The sequence below is a fragment of the Xyrauchen texanus genome, chromosome 27 (genome assembly GCF_025860055.1).
Source record: "Xyrauchen texanus isolate HMW12.3.18 chromosome 27, RBS_HiC_50CHRs, whole genome shotgun sequence".
Lineage (NCBI taxonomy): Eukaryota > Metazoa > Chordata > Actinopteri > Cypriniformes > Catostomidae > Xyrauchen > Xyrauchen texanus.
This window is the reverse complement of record NC_068302.1, coordinates 19,930,887-19,950,808: the sequence shown is the minus strand read 5'-3', so window position 1 is coordinate 19,950,808 and position 19,922 is coordinate 19,930,887. Positions and strand designations below refer to the sequence as shown.

Genomic DNA, 19,922 nt, shown 5'->3' with positions numbered 1-19,922 from the left:
AGGAAAAGTTCACCCAAAATTGAAAGTTAGCTGATAATTTACTCACCCTCAGGCCATTCAAGATGTTTCAAGAATTTTAGTATTTTTAGGAATTCATTTCAGGCCTCCTCCTTTAAACAATGCAACTGAATGGACTACATTATTTGATGAGTTATAAAGTATATAAGTATTGTTTTGTTTCTAAAAATAATCAATCGTTTGGTTTCAGAAGAACTTTATTTGTAGACTGGAGTCGAGTACATTCACTTGCATTGTTTAAAGGTTAAATTGGTTAAATTCTGTTTTGATGAAGAAAGAAACTCAGATACATCTTGGATGGCCTGAGGGTGAGTAAATTGTTAGCAAATATTCATTTTTGGGTGAACTATTCCTTAAACTTGCGTCAGGATTTTCTAAATAACCTAACTATGCATGAAAACCTGTGTCTGGTTTGTATACCAGACTGTTCTCAAAGTGAAATTGGAAACAGTAGGTTGATTTTTCTTTAGCTAAAATCGGTCTGTGCTTACCAAAACTCAAAACACTGCCCCCAGTGGCCAAAACATAAGTGTTGTTGGGTGTATGAGCATGGGTGAGTTCCATTTTCTGAGTAAAATGTCAACAGAGGGGCACCAAAACAAGTTGTTTTCAGCTGTACAGGCTGTAAAAAAGCGAAGAGGAATGCATATTTTATAAACTGTACCCAACCTCCCCCCAACCCAAACCTAAACATAACCATCAGTGGAGTAACAATGTAATGTTACAGGGAAAAATGCAACCTCCGAATAGTGCTCGTCAGTGATTATGCGAAAGCGATTTCTTCCTGGTTCAAGGGAAGGTAAACACGCTGGAGCCGATGCAAAAAAAAAAATTCTAATATGAGATGCTGGTGAGTCGGCATAATGTAGCTAATCCTAGCGTACCTGAACTCTCGGAGACAACATGCATATGATCATATTGCGAACGTGTATAGCGCTCCGAGTATGTGTCAAGCCAGTGGAAGCGTGTGAATAAGCATCTCTCATGAATGAGATTGTGTTTGTCAAGATTTCAAGTAAATAAGGACTTACATTTTGCTCTGTTTCTCAAACTATTGTGTCACTTTGGAATACATGGATTAAACCACTGGAGTCGTATGGATTACGTTTTTGCTGATTTGAGCTGAATGTTTTGGAACATATCATATTTCAAAATATCCTTGTTTGTGTTCCACAGAAGAAAGTCATACAAGTTTGAGATGGCATGAGGGTGAGTAAATGATGAGAGAATTATATTATATTGTATATTTTGGGTGAACTGTTCCTTTAAACTTAATCTTAGGGAATACATTTTTACAAAAGTCTCTTTTGAAAAATTACAGTATTTCTCTTTGAGTGTTACATTAATGTGTTGGATTATCACAACCCAAATAAAACTCAAAAGAGCAGTTTGATTGGGGGTTGGACTAACCAATATAAGATTCTGAGGCATTGGGTTTTTCCTGTTGAGGCTCCCAGCAAGACTCTATTCAAAGTCTGGTTTGAATGAATAGATGCATGTGGTCCCAAATTATAGAAGATACTCGATGAAGACCAAAAAAGGTTAAGAATAAATTAACAGGTTAACTTCTATTATATCGCTTTGAGACAAGTGATTTGTTTAAAATAGATTTTTAACAATAAATGTTATTTGTTCTAAATTGGTCTCTGACATGAAGGGAAAGTTATTCTGTGTAACATAAACAAGCTTCCACCTGCTTTATGATCTTCTTGAAGAAATATAAAATAAGCAACTGAAATCCATGACATGCTGTGGCAATAGGCATAACCTTGATCCTTGTTATTAATAATCCAAATACGTAATTAAATATGAATATGTGTACATTATTAAAGTATCATCAGTCATATCGTCAGATTATGGAAGGAGAATATGAATGCTGTCACAATGAAAATGTACAGAACGCATGATAAAAAATATTCCATGTAGGCCCCTAACATATATTTGTATGCAAAGCTGTTCCTTGTTATGCAACTACTCAACATTTTTGTTTGTATGGAATATGCAAACATAACATCTCAGCTTGCAATGAACATGAACAATGCACATACAGAATCTCTTGAAAGTCACATTTTCACAAAACCCATGTTAATATTTTGGCTAGCCATTTGAGGTTATGGTGTTTTCTAATTGGTAAGAACTTCCATCAAAACATCCCATTGGTTTTGCATTAACTTGTGGTCAAAACATATGTGCGCATATCACAGGGAATTTGCCTGAGATATGGTGAGGGAATGATAGAGTGCACTTGATTAAACTAAAGAGAGAAAACACAAATATTGCATTTACATGCACTTCAATACAATTTAATTATTTAATTTCTTTAAATTGATCTTCTCCTCTAAATCTAATCTGGGGAGATTCACCAGTCTAAACTCATCCACAACCATTTTTATGCAGGTGAACATTTTCAGTATAAACCTGCATGACCAAGCTCTTCCAACTACAGACTGCAGATATTGTATGTGCGTGTATAGGACAATTGCATCATACACATGTGCATTTGAGTATGTGAATATGTTTTACAGCTTTCTTTAGCATGGTTGAGGATGAGGATGACAATGGCACACTGCATTTATATAAACATGGTAGTTGATGCAATGGCAAAACTATGAGGCTCACCAGGAAAGGGAAAATAAACATTTGAAACTCTTGGTGGGGCTTATTGTAAGCCTCATTAATTTGTTATGCTCTCCTGCAGCTGCATTTGTGATACAACCAACTGGGTTAAAAAAAAGGCAATTCAACCACAAAATTGATAGATTGATTAAATGTGTTCTTCATATAGTATTTGTGTGAAAATGAATTAGCCCATAGATTATTGTATTGTGGTTAACAATGCTGCAGCCTCTTGGTCATAGAAACTAACACATTCATTGGTGGGATGTTAGTCATTACAGATAGAGAACAAAACCATGTATTCCTCACAATTGTATGAGGTGGCGATTCAAATGGCTATTTTCTTTTGTACAAAATAGAACGAGTTATACACCCACCAATGAAAGATGCTTCCCTCATGTCCTTGTAGTTCCCGAAGTGGCATTTGTTCTGTATTAATCATAACTTAAATGTTTTTTTACTTTATAGTTTTCGTAACTTTAATCCCTTACCCAAACCCTATCCCTAAACTTAACCATAAAGTGTAATGCCTTACCCTACCCAGAGTGTAAACATGACCATGATATTAACATGTTTACAGGCCTGATGTGTTATAAGGAAGATTGTGACACTTCCTTTTTTCGAACGTGTATTCGTGAAGCATATGCAACTGGTTGAGGCATGTTGAAAAAATTGGTACAATTTCACCACCGCACAATGTGACGGTGGTGAATCATGAATTCTCATGATTTTTTTGGTGCTTCTTTAAACACACCTGTAAACAGAATTCAAAAAGCTTAAGTTTCTTTTGGTTTTAACAGATTATCTTTATTTGGTTAAATGTGAAGTAAAATGGGAGCTTTTGTTGTGGTTAGTGGGTCATGCATGGTGTGATTTTGCATCACTTATTGTGCACGTCAGTGCTGTGAAGGCGCTGTAACAATTTATAACATAATAACAAAGCATAGCTTAATAACTGCACATGATGTAATAGGTTAAGTGTAATAAATGTTCATAATGTAATAATTTTCTCAGAACAACAATAATAAAACTAAAGTGTGTAACTTTATCTGTGTAAAAGAGTCTCATTCGCTTATATGTTTAGGGTTAGATTTAATGGTAGGATTAAGCTTAGGTTTAGATGTATACACCTACACACAATAAACACAGTGTGTGAACATCACATGCGGCTCTCGTGAGATTTAGAGTAACTGGGAGGTTACCTTCAAGACATGATGAACCAATCACCTCCTTAACTTTAATATACCTTTAAGTTATAGTATGAAATAAAACTCAGATTAACATCAGAGGGTATGATGAAATATACAGAATTTACTTAAAACTATCATCTCATGTAATGGCCCAATCTGTTTTTCAACCAAGACTTCAATAAAAAAGCTTGTAAACAATCTGTCACCTAAAGTTATATTTATCACAGGAAAGTTATGTAATGTCCTTAGCTCGTGAGTTAAAATGAACTACTCTAGTGAGAAGCATGGTGCTAAAACTACACATTATTAAAAATAGAGAATATTACATATATGTATTATAAACTCAGCAAAAAAACAAACTTTCACTTTCAACTGCTTTTATTTTCAGCAAATTTAACATGTGTAAATATTTGTATGAACATAAAAAGATTCAACAACTAAGACATAAACTGAATAAGTTTCACAGATATTTGACTAACAGAAATGGAATAATGTGTCCCTGAACAAAATCAAAAGTAAACGTCAGTATCTGATGTGGCCACCAGCTGCATTAAGTATTTGCCAGTTCTTGCTGTAATATGTTACCCCACTGTTCCACCAAGGCACTTGCAATTTTTCAGACATTTCTAAGGGGAATGACCCTAGCCCTCACTGGGATTGAGATACGGGCTCTTTGCTGGCAATGGCAGAACACTGAAATTCCTGTCTTTTGGACAGGTGAGTTTGTGCCTATAGGCAACATTGTTGCTGGTGATGTCTGGTAAGCACCTGCTTTACAACAGGGATTGTGCATTCCTGGTGTAACTTGGGCAGTTGTTGTTGCCATCTTGTACCTGTCCCGCATGTGTGATATTCAGATGTACCGATGCTGTGCAGGTGTTGTTACACGTGGTCTGCCACTGCGAGAATGATCAGCTGTCCTTCCTGTAGTGCTGTCTTAGGTGTCTCACAGTACGGACGTTGCAATTTATTGCCCTGGCCACATCTGCAGTCCTCATGCCTCCATGCATTATGACTAAGGCACGTTCACGCAGATGAGCAGGGACCCAGGGCATCTTTCTTTTGGTGTTTTTCAGAGTCAGTAGAAAGGTCTCTTTAGTGTCCTACGTTTTTATAACTGTGACCTTAACTGCCTACCATCTGTAAGCTGTTAGTGTCTAAATGACCATTCCACAGGTGCATGTTCATTAATTGTTTATGGTTCATTGAACAAGCATGGAAAACATTGCTTAAACACTTTACAATAAAGATCTGTAAAGTTATTTGGATTTTTACAAAATTAGCTTTAAAATACAGTGTCCTGAAAAAGAGACGTTTCTTTTTTGCTGAGTTTATTTATACTTACCTGTGTGTGACTGATGTCTATAAATTATTTAATGTATACTTGATTCAATTGATTCCAAAATTGTTTGGAATCTTTAGAGTCCATTTTCTCAAAAACAGGTTTTTATGATACCCACCATTTAAATGATTAGTATATCTGGACAATGATTTGGAGTAGAAACATAAAAAGCCTATAATTAAATCATTAGAAAGCTTTTCTTTTTCGTTTAGTGCATAAAACTCACAATGTTTTTGTAAGTTATAGAGACTCAAAAATATGGACCAAGTCACAATCTCAAAATTATTTAATAATTTATATAAAATGTATATATATATATATATATATATATATATATATATATATATATATATATATATATATATATATATATATATATAAATGTTTCTGGTGTGTGCAAAATGTAGCCTAATACTTGCTGTTTATGTAATAACCTATTAGATTTGACAAGAAAAACTATTTTTAGTTTTGTGCTCACAACTTCGTGTTAAGAGAAAATTATAATGTTTATCAACATTACGTTTCACCTCCACTGTGTGCTGTATTAAATCGTGTAGGCTACTTTGATTACGTCATGAGTTGCTACAGTCTGTTTATAATGTAATACATATTTTTCATAATATAATAGCCTATTACATTATGCGAAAAACGTTATTAGGCTACATATTATGCACTCACAATTGTATTACATTATAAACATTTATGACATATTTCTTTTTTTAATTATATGCAGTTATTACATTTTGCTTTGTTATTAGCCTACGTTATGAGGTTTTACAACCCGAAACTGCCAATTTTTTTCGGATTTAACGCCGCAATTTTTTTAAATACATTTATGAATAAATTAATAAATAAATGAATAGTCTTGAATAGAAATCTAATTGTAAATCTTACACGCTAAATGTTACACAAAGGCTAGCTGTAAAATTAATTCTAAATCTAATTTATGGATATCTAAACTAAACCTTGAGAACTAAATTTTAAAACATACTAAATTAATAGGTTAATGAGTGGCAATTCAATCTAGCAAAATTGTGCAGGTTTTGTGGCTAAACCGGGTCGATTATGTAGGCTAGATTACACATTTATTTTACATTAAAATCCACTTAATGTTAGTTAGACTATTTCATACCAGCAGCAAAAGAGTTAAAAGTCACGTGGGACCGGGCAATATTGTCACTCCGGCCCATAAGGAAAAAAAAACTCGAAGTATTTGAGGAAAGGAAAGAAAGAAATCATTGCATTTAAATAACTGTACGTGTTCACGCTGCAGACGTCCACACGCATCGCGCGAGCAATTTGCACCGCTACTTTCTCTTTCACACGCTTCTACCTTCCGTGCAGCGCTCGAGGATACATGAGGAGGATGCGGGTCTCCGGGCTTCTGTCAGGCGCTTTCCTTCTGCATGTTCTCCTGACCGTGAGATGTGTGCCTTTGCATGGAACACGAGGGCTGAGCAAGCGCAAAGAGCCGACGGTGAGTTTACAAATGTCAATGCTTTTCACTTGTGATGCGCTTTGTTTCTTTTTAGCTCTTAAAGAAAGAGGCATAGATTTATTTACGTTTTATAGACACATTTATTTCTTTTAACCCTATCGTTGTGACAGAACTTTTAAAGTTTTGAATTACCAGAATTTGCTCCTTTCAAAGTTTTGTTCAGTTGACCTATTTTTGTTCATGGACAAGCAGAATAAACAATGCTAGATTGATTCAATTTTGGCTTGTTCCAAGTATTGGCACCAAACTAAATATATTAAGCAATTATCATCATCATCATCATCATCATCATCATCATCAATAAATATAGTGTCTCAACTCTCAAGTATCTACAATAACAAGCCAGAACCTGCCAGTATCATCTGGTTTTGTTAAATTTTTGTGGTTCAGGTTTAGTAAGGGATGCATATAAGAGCAAGTTTATCACATTTAACATTATCATTTTGGCAATTGACATTATGGTACCTATACAGGTAAAGTAGGATACTTAAGTTTTGTATTAATATTTAATCTATTTTATATTTAATTTCTCTCTGTAGACTGTAGTGGGTAATGGTATTGGATGAGGGGCTAAGCCATATGCAGGGTTTGGGAGTAACGGAATACATGCAACAGGATTTCGTAATTAAAATTCCAATACAGTTACAATTTAAATAATTGGTATTTAGAATACAGTTACTTTACGCATTCAAAAAGTATTTCGATAACTGAAGAGATTTCTTTGCATTTTATTTTCATTTGTTTCATTTAAGATTTAGTTCCCCTTCTGTCACTCACTCAACGTTGTGTCAAATGTAGTGACACAATCAGTTTTTCTTGAGAGCCACACGTACCTCTGGATTTGAGAAAAGGCCAGCAGAATTTGCATTTGTCCCACCCCCGGACATACGGGTATAAAGGGAACCGGACGTGCTTCTGTCAGTCAGATCTTTTCTTCGGAGCCGAGCGGTTGTGCAGCAGCAAGCTGAGTCTCACTACTGTTCCATTCACTTCTACAACAGAGCATTGCTGTTTGATCTACGGCGTGTTACCAGCGGCTTTCTCCCTCTCTGCACGCTGTGCAGTCCATGCTCCTGGGCGCTTCAACAACACTTCTGTTAAAAGAGTGTATACATCTAAAAGAGTATATTTTCACTCACAAAAGAGCAACACAGCAGGCATTGAACGTCCTTTTCAGGACGCGTCTTTTTTAAAGATGCCCTTCCGCCTCTGTGTAGTTCCTGGATGCGGTCGATATCTCTCCAAGTCTGATGGTCATAGATGCTGCCTCGTGTGCCTGGATAGCGATCACACCGAGGCAGCATTTGTGGATGGTACATGTACTCACTGCGAGACTATGACCAAGGCAACGTTGCGGTCGCGGCTTTCATTTCTCAAAGTGAATGCCACTTCAGCTGCCCCCCCGAGTCTCTCCTTCTTCCCACGGGTTTGAGGATGACCCGGCTGGCGATGGAGGCGATTTGGGCAGCGGGCTCTGTTTCACCAGGTACGTCCCCAAGAAACACCTGCCTCACGGCACACTCGCTTGCTTCCGTCCGGGCTTGAGGTGAGTGTGTTTCGCCTCATGGCTAGGCCGCGTTCTCCCTCGAGCCCCCTGAGTTGGATGATGACGTCTCTGCTGCATCGGAGAGCAGTCAGGCGTCTTGTGCAGAAGACTCGACTGGGCTGCCACCTTCGAGTCAGCCCGCCGAGTCTGAGGCTGATGCGCAGATGGCCGACATGCATTCCCTGGCTGCTGTGAGCATCAGATTGGACTGTAACCTTCCGTCCTCCCCACAGCCTTCACGACTTGAAGATTGGTACCTTGGGTCAGGGCGCCACTCCCAGCCATGACCCGACCTCCTCGCTCGTCCGCACTCACTACCCTTGACGGTTGCGTACACAGAGGTCCCCCAGGTGGACAGAGCTGTTGTGATCCACCTGTGCCCCGAGAACGCCCGGTACTGCCCTCCAAGGCCTGATGGATGATGTCGTCACTGACCTCGAAAGCCTACAGTGCCACTGGTCAGGCCGCCTCCACCTTGCATGCCATGACTCTCCTACAGATCCACCAAGCCAAGGCACTCAAAGATCTGCACCTGGGTAGTCCCGACACCGATGTGCTGCAGGAACTGCGCTCTGCCACCGCCCTCACTCTCAGAGCCAAGAAGGTCACAGCGTGGGCACTCGGGCGGGCGATGGCCACCCTCGTGGTCCAGGAACGCCACCTCTGGCTGAACATGTTTGAGATGCGCGATGTTGACAAGGCCCGCTTTCTCAACGCCCCCCGTCTCCCAGCTTGGCCTCTTCGGTGATACCGGCAACGACTTCGCCCAGCAGTTTCCAGCGGTAAAGAGGCAGACGGAAGCGATTTCGCACATCATGCCGCAGCGCCACCCCAGCGCAGCCCGCACCCCATCTGCCTGTCTAGGGCGTCTCGATGCATCCAATCAACAGGAAGCTCCTCCTCAACCCTGGCCCAGCTCTCAGCCCCAGTGTCGAGTGCCCCACAGGCGGCGTACGCACCCCGTCTCCAGGACCACCTCTAGGACCCGGAAAGCTTCGAAGTGCTCCTGAGACGGAAGACCCAGGCAGTCAGATGTTCGCTCCGGAGCTGGTATCAAAACCACTCCATCCCCCGGTGGAGGGCTGGGAGGATAATCCTTATTTTCCTTATTTTATTACGTACCCACACTGTCAATAAAAAAGCGATTTCCTCACTCCCTGGGTCATCTAGCCAGTGCGTGCCATTCTCACGGCACCCCGGCACCAAAATCCTACAGTCCTTGTTCCCCGGACGCAGTTACCATGCCTCCAGACCCGCGACTGCCCATCCCCGGCAGGCTGGCACTGACGAGTTCCGAAGACATCTCTACAGGACCTCCTCCTCAGTCTCTAACCCACCCCCTGCCGGGTGTGTGGAGCAAGGTAAGTGCTTTGAGTCTTTTCTCATCATGCAAACCTCGGGACGCGCTCTTGCTTCCCGACACGTTATTACCTGCCCCCCCCTTCGAGGCCCCAACCGGTACGTCAAAAACTATCATCCCTCTAGTACCCCTCGCACGGAGCTTGGAAGCATGGCTTTCGCTATCCAACCCGTCGCGTTGGCTGGCCAGGACCATCCGACTCGACTATGCAATTCAATTCAACAGCGGTATTCGCTCCACTTCGATGTGCGGTGAAAACGGCAGCACCTTATGGGCAGAGATTACAACTCTGCTACTCAAAGGCGCGATAGAGCCTTTCCCTCCAGCCGAGATGAAGAAGGGTTTCTACAGCCCTTACTTCATTGTACCCAAAAAAGGCTGTGGGTTGCGGCCAATCTTGGAGATGCGAGTTCTCAACTGGGGTTTACACAAACTCCCATTCAAAATGCTCACGCAGAAACAGATTCTAACCTGTGTTCGGCATCATGATTGGTTCATGACGGTAGACCTGAAAGACATGTACTTCCATGTCTCCATTTTGCCTCGACACGACCCTTCACACGGTTTGCGTTCGACGGTCAGGTGTATCAGTACAAGGTCCTCCCCTTTGTCCTGTCCCGGTCCCCTCGTGTTGTTGCTGGCTGTATTCCTTGCCCTGCGGAGGCTACTCCCACTGATTCGGGGCAAGCATGTCTTGATCCGTTCAGACAGCACCGTGACGATAGCATACATAAATCGCCACGGCGGCGTGCGCTCTCGTCATATGTCACAACTCGCCCGCCATCTCCTCCTTTGGAGTCAGCAGCGACTCAGGTCCATTCATATCCCGGGCAACCTCAACATGACAGCGGACGCGTTGTTTGACTGGTCTCGCTCAGTGGAGAGTGGAGGCTCCACCCCCAGGTGGTCCAGCTGATTTGGGGCCAGTTCGGCATGGCACAGGTAGATCTCGTTGCCTCCCTGACAGAGGCCCCTCTTGGGACAGACGCGCTGGCACACAGCTGGCCCTGAGGGTTGCACAAGTACACATTTCCCCCATTGAGCCTTCTTGCACTGGTGCTGTGCAAGGTCAGGGAGGACGAGGAATATGTCACCTTAGTGGCTCCTTACTGGCCCACTCGGACTTGGTTCTCGGATCTCACGCTCCTCGCGACAGCACCTCCCTGGCAAATTCCCCTGAGGAAGGACCTTCTTTCCCAGGGACAGGGCACCCTCTGGCATCCGCGCCCAGACCTCTGGAACCTGCACGTCTTGCCCCTGGATGGGACGTGGAAGATCTAAGTGACCTACCACCTGTGGTCGTAGACATGATCAACCAAGCCAGAGCTCCCTTTACCAGGCCGGTCTGAAGACCCGCAGAGATGCGCAGTTCGGTCAGTGCTTTCATTTCTGTTAGAGAGGTTGGAGGGGAGGCTGTCCCCCTTTCTTTTTTCTAGTAAGACCTTTGATATTAGGGCAAAGATCTTATTCTTGATAATAACTTTTGTGTTTGTTTTCCTGTAAATATATCTGAAAACCTTAAAGCAAGATCAATTTGATTTATCACTGCATAAGATATATATATGTTTTTCATTATGATTATTCATTATGACAAATGTGTAATTTGTCTTACTGCACTGGCAGAGTCATGTGAAAAAATCTACCAGTGCTGAAGAAGTAATCCAAAGTATTTAGAATACATTAAAGACCTTGAGTAATCTAACAGAGTACATTAAAAATTACATTTTACAGCATGCATTCTGTAATACATTTCAAAAGTAACCCTCCTAACCCTGGCCATATGGCAACATATTTTAAAGCAATACAAATGACAAATTATCAGAGTGTGTCTCACTTTACTTTTATTCATACTAAAAGTTCTTAATAAAATTATTTTTCATCAAATAAAAAGATTCTATTATAGTTTTCTATTTTTGCACTATATTTAAAGTGTTTTTTGTTTGTTTGTTTATTAAGTTTTTGCTTAATAGCATGAAATTATCAACCTGCTTTCTGAATTTGAAAACAAAAGAATGGACTTGAATGTTGTCTATGATAACTGAGGTGTTAAAATAATTTATAATGGTGTCAATTTGTTCCCTCTCCATTGACATACGTAGGAATTGTGCAGGCATGGGCAAGTTTGTCTTTCTGTGCCATCTGGAGATGCACACTCTCTCACACACTCACCAATGCATGCACACACACATGCACATACACAAACACAGGAGCATAGCCTTCTCTAGAGAGAATGTGGGGAATGTGATAGTGTGCTAACAGAAACAGCACTGTCCTTTTTCCTGTTATGATTATTTTTGTCCCATGCTCCCTCTCTCAGGGCATGTCCCCTGCTGATAGAAAATAGATTGTATACTTTGTCAACCATGACATTAAATGTCCTTTGTTTGTTCTGAGCCCCTTCGCATCCCATTACCATGCACATAAATGTTACACTGTCACTGAGAGAAGAAAAGTTTGTCAATGGACAGTTTAGTAATCTGTGTCATGTAATTTACAAGTAACATTAACCTGAACATGGCAAACAGGAAAAAATCATATTTATAGTCGTAATCACCATGTGCTCTTAACAACCAAGGATGCGGTGATTAAGAGATTTGTTGGCTTGTTTTTAGTCTCAGTGGAACTGCATGCCACTGGCTAGAAAACATCAAAATACACCCTTGCAGAGGAACTAAGTGCTATTTAAGAGCAGTTTTATTGGGTCTGTAACAGCAAATTAGGGGACTAGTTATTTATGTACTGTAAGTATTGTTTTCCATTTTCATGTTTTGCAAACGTAAACCCTTCAGTCTAAAGTTTATAATATATTACTAGGCTTCAAATAGTGCTACATTAGAAAAAGTACTGATATTATAACAAATTATGTAAGTACTTAAATTACTGAAGGACAATTGAATTACCCATTGTGTTCATTTTTTATTTTCAAAGAAACCATATTTTGAATTTGATTGGCTCATTCCAGGAAAAAGTGACATCACTGCACTCCTGGGTGTGTTCAAAGAGGAATATGTGTGCCAACTATACAGTCCCTGACAAAAGTCTTGTCGCTTATCTATTTTGTAGAAACACCTGCTATTAACCTGACTTTTAATTAATCAATTGGTGTTAGAAATAGCTCATATGAAAAGCTAAAACCCTCCCAAATGATGATTAATGCACTGAAATAAATTAGTTTCACTGAAAAAAGATTTATCATTTAAACAAGACAGAAAGGTCAAATTTTGGCAAGACAAAAGTTTTGTCGCCTATACAGAAATTGAACAAATTTACTGCAAATACAAAAATATGTCAGCAAATTAAGTAGTGGTGCTGTGAGATCCAAATGTAATATCTTGTATGACTTCCATGAGCTTGAAGGACTGCATCCATGCGTTTTGGCAAGGATTCATACAATTTATTGATGAAGTCATCAGGAATAGCAAAGAAAGCAGTCTTGAATGCCTCCCAGAGTTCATCAATATTCTTTGGTTTCGTCTTCCATGCTTCCTCTTTCATCCTACCCCACATATGCTCAATGATGTTCATGTCTGGTGACTCGGCTGGCCAATCCTGGAGCATCTTGATCTTCTTCGCCTTGAGGAACTTTGATGTGGAGATGGAGCACCATCCTGCTGCAGAATTTGGCCTCTTTTATGGTTGGGAATATAAGAGGTAGCTAAGATTTCTTGGTATTTTAGACTATTGATATTGCCTTCCACCCTGCAGATCTCTCGCACACCCCCATACTGGATGTAACCCCAGACCATAATTTTTCCGCCACCAAACTTCACTGTTTTCTGGGTGAATCTCGGATCCATGCGGGCTCCAGTAGGTCTCCTGCAATATTTGCGGCGACTGTGGTGTAATTCAACAGAAGATTCATCTGAAAAATCCACCTTCTTCCACTTTTCCAGCGTCCATCCTTTTAGCAGGCTGTGGGCCTTGGCAAATGCCACACGGTTCAATTGTCTTTTGTTTAGTGCTGGCTTCTGGGCACTGATTCGACCATGGAGGCCATTTCGAGACAGAATCTGACAAACTGTTCTGGTTGACACAGGGACTTCAGGTGACCAGGTCTCGTGGAGCTCTGCTGCAGTGGAAAATGGGCTGGCCTTGGATTTTCGAGCCAACAAACGGTCCTCTCGAGCAGTTGTCTTGCGGGGTCTGCCTGACCTGGGCTTGTCAAAAATGTCTCCAGTGTCTTCAGATGTTTTTTTTTATCCTCTGTACTTGACGCTGAGACACATTGAAGGTGTCTGCCACATCAGCAGTGGATCTGGTCTTCAGCCTCTTGATAATCAAAACTTTAGTCTCAGGATGAATCTTAGGCATGTTTGCAGAGGTCTAGTTGCAGTTGATGTGAAGGTCTAGTGTACTGGGGTTGTTTTTATACACACCTGAGACCTAATTGATCCATTATTAGTCACAGGTGAAGCTCATATGACACGGCGACAACACTTATGTCTTTGCAAAAATGGACTCAATGGGCTTTACCAAGCTGTGAATTTTAGAATACTTTTTAACAGTTTCGTTTTGCACTGAAACATTATTACAAAAGCTGTTGGGATTAAAATGAGCCATTTCTTGTAAAAAAATCTTGATTAGAAATATATTTCAGCGGCACTTCAGGTCAATTTGTACACAAGCGACAAGACTTTTGTCAGGGACTGTAGACTTTATGTGTATGTGTAAAAGCATGTGCTGCGTACTTCAATAACCAAACGGGCACGCGTTTAACTCTTTTATATATAGAACTGGCGCAACACATACAGGTTCAACATGAGGGTATTACAGACTTCCTTCAGCTATATACGACATGCACAGAAGATACATTTTGCTAACTACGGCAAGTCCTAAGGGACAATCTTCATGTACATATTAACAATACTAAATACACCACAGCATGCATGCCAAAGGTGCCAAAATCCTTCAAACATCAATCCAGACTTTGAAACATTTACTTCTGCGTGTGTCTGATGAATTGGGCAGCTAAGGATAAAGTTAAACTTGAGCACTAGTGCATTCACAGTATCTGTTAGCTTATCAATGAAACCTTACTTAAAAAGTAATTTACTCCTCCTTAATCCTACATTGAAACAGTCATTACTCTTAAGTAACCACAGCCTCTTTTAGTTGTAAATACTTATTAAAAAATTGTAATCCTTTAAAGCTTAATTTATCTTGTCATGAAGAGTTCTGTTCTGTTGGTTTAAGGATTAGCCTCTCTTTATTCTCTCCCTGTCTGGTGTCTGTGAACCTGATTAGGCATTGACCCAGATCTTTCATCCCACTCTCAAGCCATTGTTTAGTGTTTAACAACTAATTTAAACACTCTGGATACGTTTAATAATATGAGTTATTCTTTTTTCTTTATTAATGAATATACTTTCATTTTAACTTCAAGTAGTAATCCCACTGATATGTATAAATAACTGGATCGTTGATGCAAAGTTAAAATGCCAGCAGGAGGTGAAGTCACCAGAAGTTTTCGAGTGGCCATATTAGTGTGCCCAAACTCTCATAGAGCGTCAATGACTGACAGGTGAAAACACGCCCGTTTCACCGTCTATGAGCTGCAGATACAACAGTTGCATTTCACCCTCTAGTGACAATCATATTTAATGTTTAATTTGCTTGTTATGGATAATATTCACTATGAGGGAGAAGGTATATTTGGATTGCAATGTCAGAGCATTCACTTATTCATACTGTTCAGTCCATCAGTGCAGCACAACGATCACAAAAGAAAGCGGCAAAACTGTCCACAAGTTGTAATGTAAGTAGGAAAAGCTGTAATTTCTGCTTGTTTAGGGTGACAACTCGTCATAAATATGTGTTTGTTTGCCATTTAAATCTAGCGTATCGGTTTAACTTTAACCAATTTTGCTTTACGTGTGTGATAGGGGGAGGGAGATCACGAGAACAAGCCACTTTTTGATAAAAACATAAAATAAGTAATAAATAAGTCTGAAAATATCTGTTTGTTTTTTACCTCAGTTTCAGTGAACTTGTTTACATTCAGCTTATCCGTTCGCTGATGAAGTTTGTTAGTGTCATGTTCACTGTTGTCTTTTGTTTTTGTGCTTTTATGTTGAAGTTTAGTTTAGTTCCTGTTTGGTTTTTGTAGAAAAACCAACCTCTGTGACGAAGCAGGCAGAGAATGAGGATCTATGTGCAGCAGTTTATTTAATAAACATAAAGAAATCTCAGAATCAAGAAAAACAAGGGAAACCTGGCACAGAGCATAAAAAAAAACATGCAAGAACCAACAAAGCAAACAAGAAAACTAAGGGCTTAAATACAAAAAGGAACAAACAAGGGAATGACAGACACCTGGGGAAACAATCAGGGAAGGAGAAACAATCAGGGGAAAACCAATCATAAAAATAAACTACAAAGGACTACAAAAACCAAACAGGAACTAAACTAAACTTCAACATAAAAGCACAAAAACAAAAGACAACAGTGAACATGACAGAGCCCCCGCTTTAAGGGGGAAGGAAGAAAAAAATAAAAATTAAATAAACAAATAAATTATATATATATATATATATATATATATATATATATATATATATATATATATATATATATATATATATATATATATATATATATATATATATATATATATATATATATATATATATATATATATATATATATATATATATATATATATATATATATATATATATACATATATATATATACAGTGCATCCGGAAAGTATTCACAGAGCTTCACATTTTGTTATGTTACAGCCTTATTCCAAAATGGATTAAATTAATTATTTTCCTCAAAATTCTCCAAACAATACCCCTTAATGACAACATGAAAGAAGTTTGTTTGAAATCTTTGCAAATTTATTAAAAATTCACAGCCTTTGCCATGACACTTAACAGAATTTTGAGGAAAATTATTCATTTTATCCATTTTGGAATAAGGCTGTAACAACAAAATGTGGAAAAAGTGAAGCGCAATGAATACTTTCTGAATTCACTGTGTGTGTGTGTGTGTGTGTGTGTGTGTGTGTGTGTATATATATATATATATATATATATATATATATATATATATATATATATATATTTAATGTATAATATATAATGTAATAAGAACCACTTGCTTGATCTAGAAAACAACAATGGTGTAATTTTAAAGCTTAGAATCTGGACTTTACAATACATATAACTGAACATACAAATTCTTAAATAATGCTTTTTAATTTGCTGACAAATTACAACAGTTTTTTTTCTCATAATTTGCAATTTATTACAACAAGTATATTCAGAATTGGTAAAAACATAAAAAAAGATGAGAAATCTGTGTTGTATAGCCACATGACATTAGCAATATGCATGTTAACATAATTTTACCGTGATACAATTGCTTACTAACCTTTTCTGTGTAAAAGTTACACAGCTTTCCATTTAGTATATTCAAACAGCAATTTCTTTGTTTTAATCTCTTATACATTTAATAGAGTAACTGCTTGAACATTGGAGATTGTGTTTTGGCACAAGATCAAGGCACTTTGGGAATGCTTTCTCTAGAGAGGTTATTTCACAGACAAATTAAATAGGGACCTATTGTGTAGACCTACCCCTGAATAGTATAGCCAAATGTGTCCCAACTTGCCCTCCATTTTTGAGATGTGGTCCAAACACATATATCCTTTGAAACTAGCTGTTTAAACTGTTCATTTACAATGCTAGTCTAAAAGTATATATGTGTTTGAAAACCTCCTCATCGTTGTGTGTGCCAGACATGGATTGTGTGTGTGTGTGTGTGTGTGTGTGTGTGTGTGTGTGTGTGTGTGTGTGTGTGTGTGTGTGTGTGTGTGTGTGTGTGTGTGTGTGTGTGTGTTATTGTACGGTAATAGCAGATCTCTCACAGTGATGTGTCACGATACAGTCGGATGTAATGAACTTATGTTGAGGTAAACAAATGAGAAAAATTAATTAAAACAAGCATGGCTTGAATTTCATTATAAAAAATATCCAGCTTGGTGAATGGGATTATTTAAATATTTGAAATTAAACATGATGACACTACATTTTTGTCAAAGTAGAATTGCAATTCTAAGTCATTGCCAAGGACTGAACAGAGTTTTGAGAGAGGTGACTATAATGCAGTTGTTGAGTGAGCGTACATGTGTGGTTTCATGGTGTTGAAAATGTTGAAGTGCTTTGAAATGTAATCCCTGTATGGCTTTGAAGATGTTACGTGTTTTCCAGTATGTTTTTTTTAATAAAAAATTTTATTCAGTGAAATAATATATGCTTTGTGTGCTTTGTATATTTTTCACTTTTTTAGGACTCACTTTGTCTGGTACATTTCTGTCTGGATGTGTATGCAGTAGTGTTAGTGTGCAACTGTTGTTTGAATGTATTTTATGGTTCTTTTTGAATTCTTTGCACATACACACTGATGAGCCAAAACAATGTGACCACTCACAGGTGAAGAAAATATCTTTGATCATCTCCTAAACAGGCCACATGTCAAGGTCTGGGTAGATTAAATGGTAAGCAAACAATCAGTTCTCCTGCATTCAACGTGTTGAATGCAGGAGAGATGGGCAGGAGGAAGAGCATTTCTGAAACGGCAAGGCTTGTGGGGTGTTGGGCACCCAAGGCTCATCAATGCACAAGGGCAAGAAGGCTATAACATCTGGTCCAAACTGATAGAAGGTCTACTGTGACACAAGCCACAGAAAATGTTAATGATGTTACGGGAGGAATGTGTCACAACACACAGTGCATCACACCCTGCTGCTTTTGGGGCTTTGGAGGCGCAGACTGGTCAGCGTGCCCATGATGACCCCTTTCTCCCGTCAAAAGCGCCAACAATGGGCACATAAGCATCGGAACTGGACCTTGGAACAGTAGAAGAAGGGCACCTGGTCCGATGAGTCCCGTTTTCTTTTATATCACGTGGATGGCTGTGTACTTGTTCTGCGTTTACCTGGGGAAGTGATGGCACCAGGATGCACTGTGGGAAGACGACAATCCGGTGGAGTGAGTGTGATGCTCTGGGCAATGTTCTGCTAGGAAACCCTGGATCCGTGTGATCAGTTTGACACATGCTATCTCATCATGATGAGATAACATGGATTATCAGGTTTTTAAACTTGTGGTGTCCATGCCAGTTTTACTGCATGCTGCCATTAAAGCAAAAAAATATAAAACGTTAAGAAATTTTGAAACTCGTGTTAGATTTTCAAGTCAACTTTTTCCTCAAATTTGTATACAAAAAACTATGAAACTGTATAAAATCTGTATAACGTACAGTAAATTGCAAAAATGCAAAATAGAAGGTTCTTCTCAAGTGCACTCAGACTATTGAACCCCACTGTTATTTTATAAGAGTATACAGAAGTGCACATCTTCACATAGTAGTGCCTGTAAGTTCAAAGATACAAAATAGCATAATAATCCTAAACTGTCTACGTGCACATGCTGGTAGAGATTCTCGCTCACAGACCTGTCCACATTCCATGGTTCCTGCTGGGCATTGTCTCCAATATAGCAGATCTGCCTCACGCATGAAGAGTCACCGCTGCACCTCCATCCCTTGGTTAGAGTCACAAGGTCACAGAGGAGAAAACATTTAGCCTCTTTGCCATTTTTTGCAAATGTCCTTAACTTTAAATATGTTGTTAACCAGTCAAGAAAAAAAAACAAGGGAGCCCAATGTTTTTTCTCATAGTGCAAAGGAAAACATAAACAACATAAGAAATAAAAACTTGATAATGCACCATAAGAACTCATTAATTTCTTCATACCATCTTCATTTTAAGTAAACTTTGGTTTGAACTTTTTTTCTTTAAGTGGGTAAAAGGTGAGCACTGCAAATGAAAGCCGAACATCCTGAAGTTTAAAGCTTCCATAAATTCCTCAAAATTCTACCCAAGTGTGCTTCAGTGCTGCCCATGGCATTTTGATGTTAATGAACAGCCATTTCCTCCAAAGACTGCTTAGGGACAGCAAGCAGGACATCTGCATCATATCCCCTCTGTAAGTAAATAGAATCAACAACAGAAAACCCAGAGATGATCGACCGTGCTTTTATATCAGATTAAGATAGTTAGACTTGTTTGTTTTGTTTAATGTTCCTTAACTTACATAATGATCATGAAGCCTTTTTTGTCTATTGCCAAATTATTTCATTTTAAAATAAGTTTTCCCAAACATATCATTTCTAGAATAAAAAAAAAGGCTAATCTTAATAGTCTACCTCCCATTACCAGATATCCTTGCCTAGTTTCCTCTCTTGTTTTGCTCCATTAACTCATCAGAGTGGTTCAGTAAATCATTAGATGCCATCATCGACCAAAACAATGGCGTAACATACAAAGAGATTGAACGTGAT

At 39.0% G+C, this 19,922-nt stretch overlaps 1 protein-coding gene across 1 annotated transcript in view; it reads left to right on the top strand.

The window, feature by feature from the left end:
- Positions 1–6,344: 6,344 nt before the first annotated feature.
- LOC127621117 (stromelysin-3-like) overlaps positions 6,345–19,922 on the top strand; it is a 35,862-nt gene continuing 22,284 nt past the window's right edge. Inside the window, exon 1 of the mRNA XM_052094576.1 lies at positions 6,345–6,643. Within this exon, the coding sequence (XP_051950536.1) occupies positions 6,524–6,643 (120 nt within the window). The 5' untranslated portion in view covers positions 6,345–6,523. The remainder of the gene's footprint in view (positions 6,644–19,922) is intronic.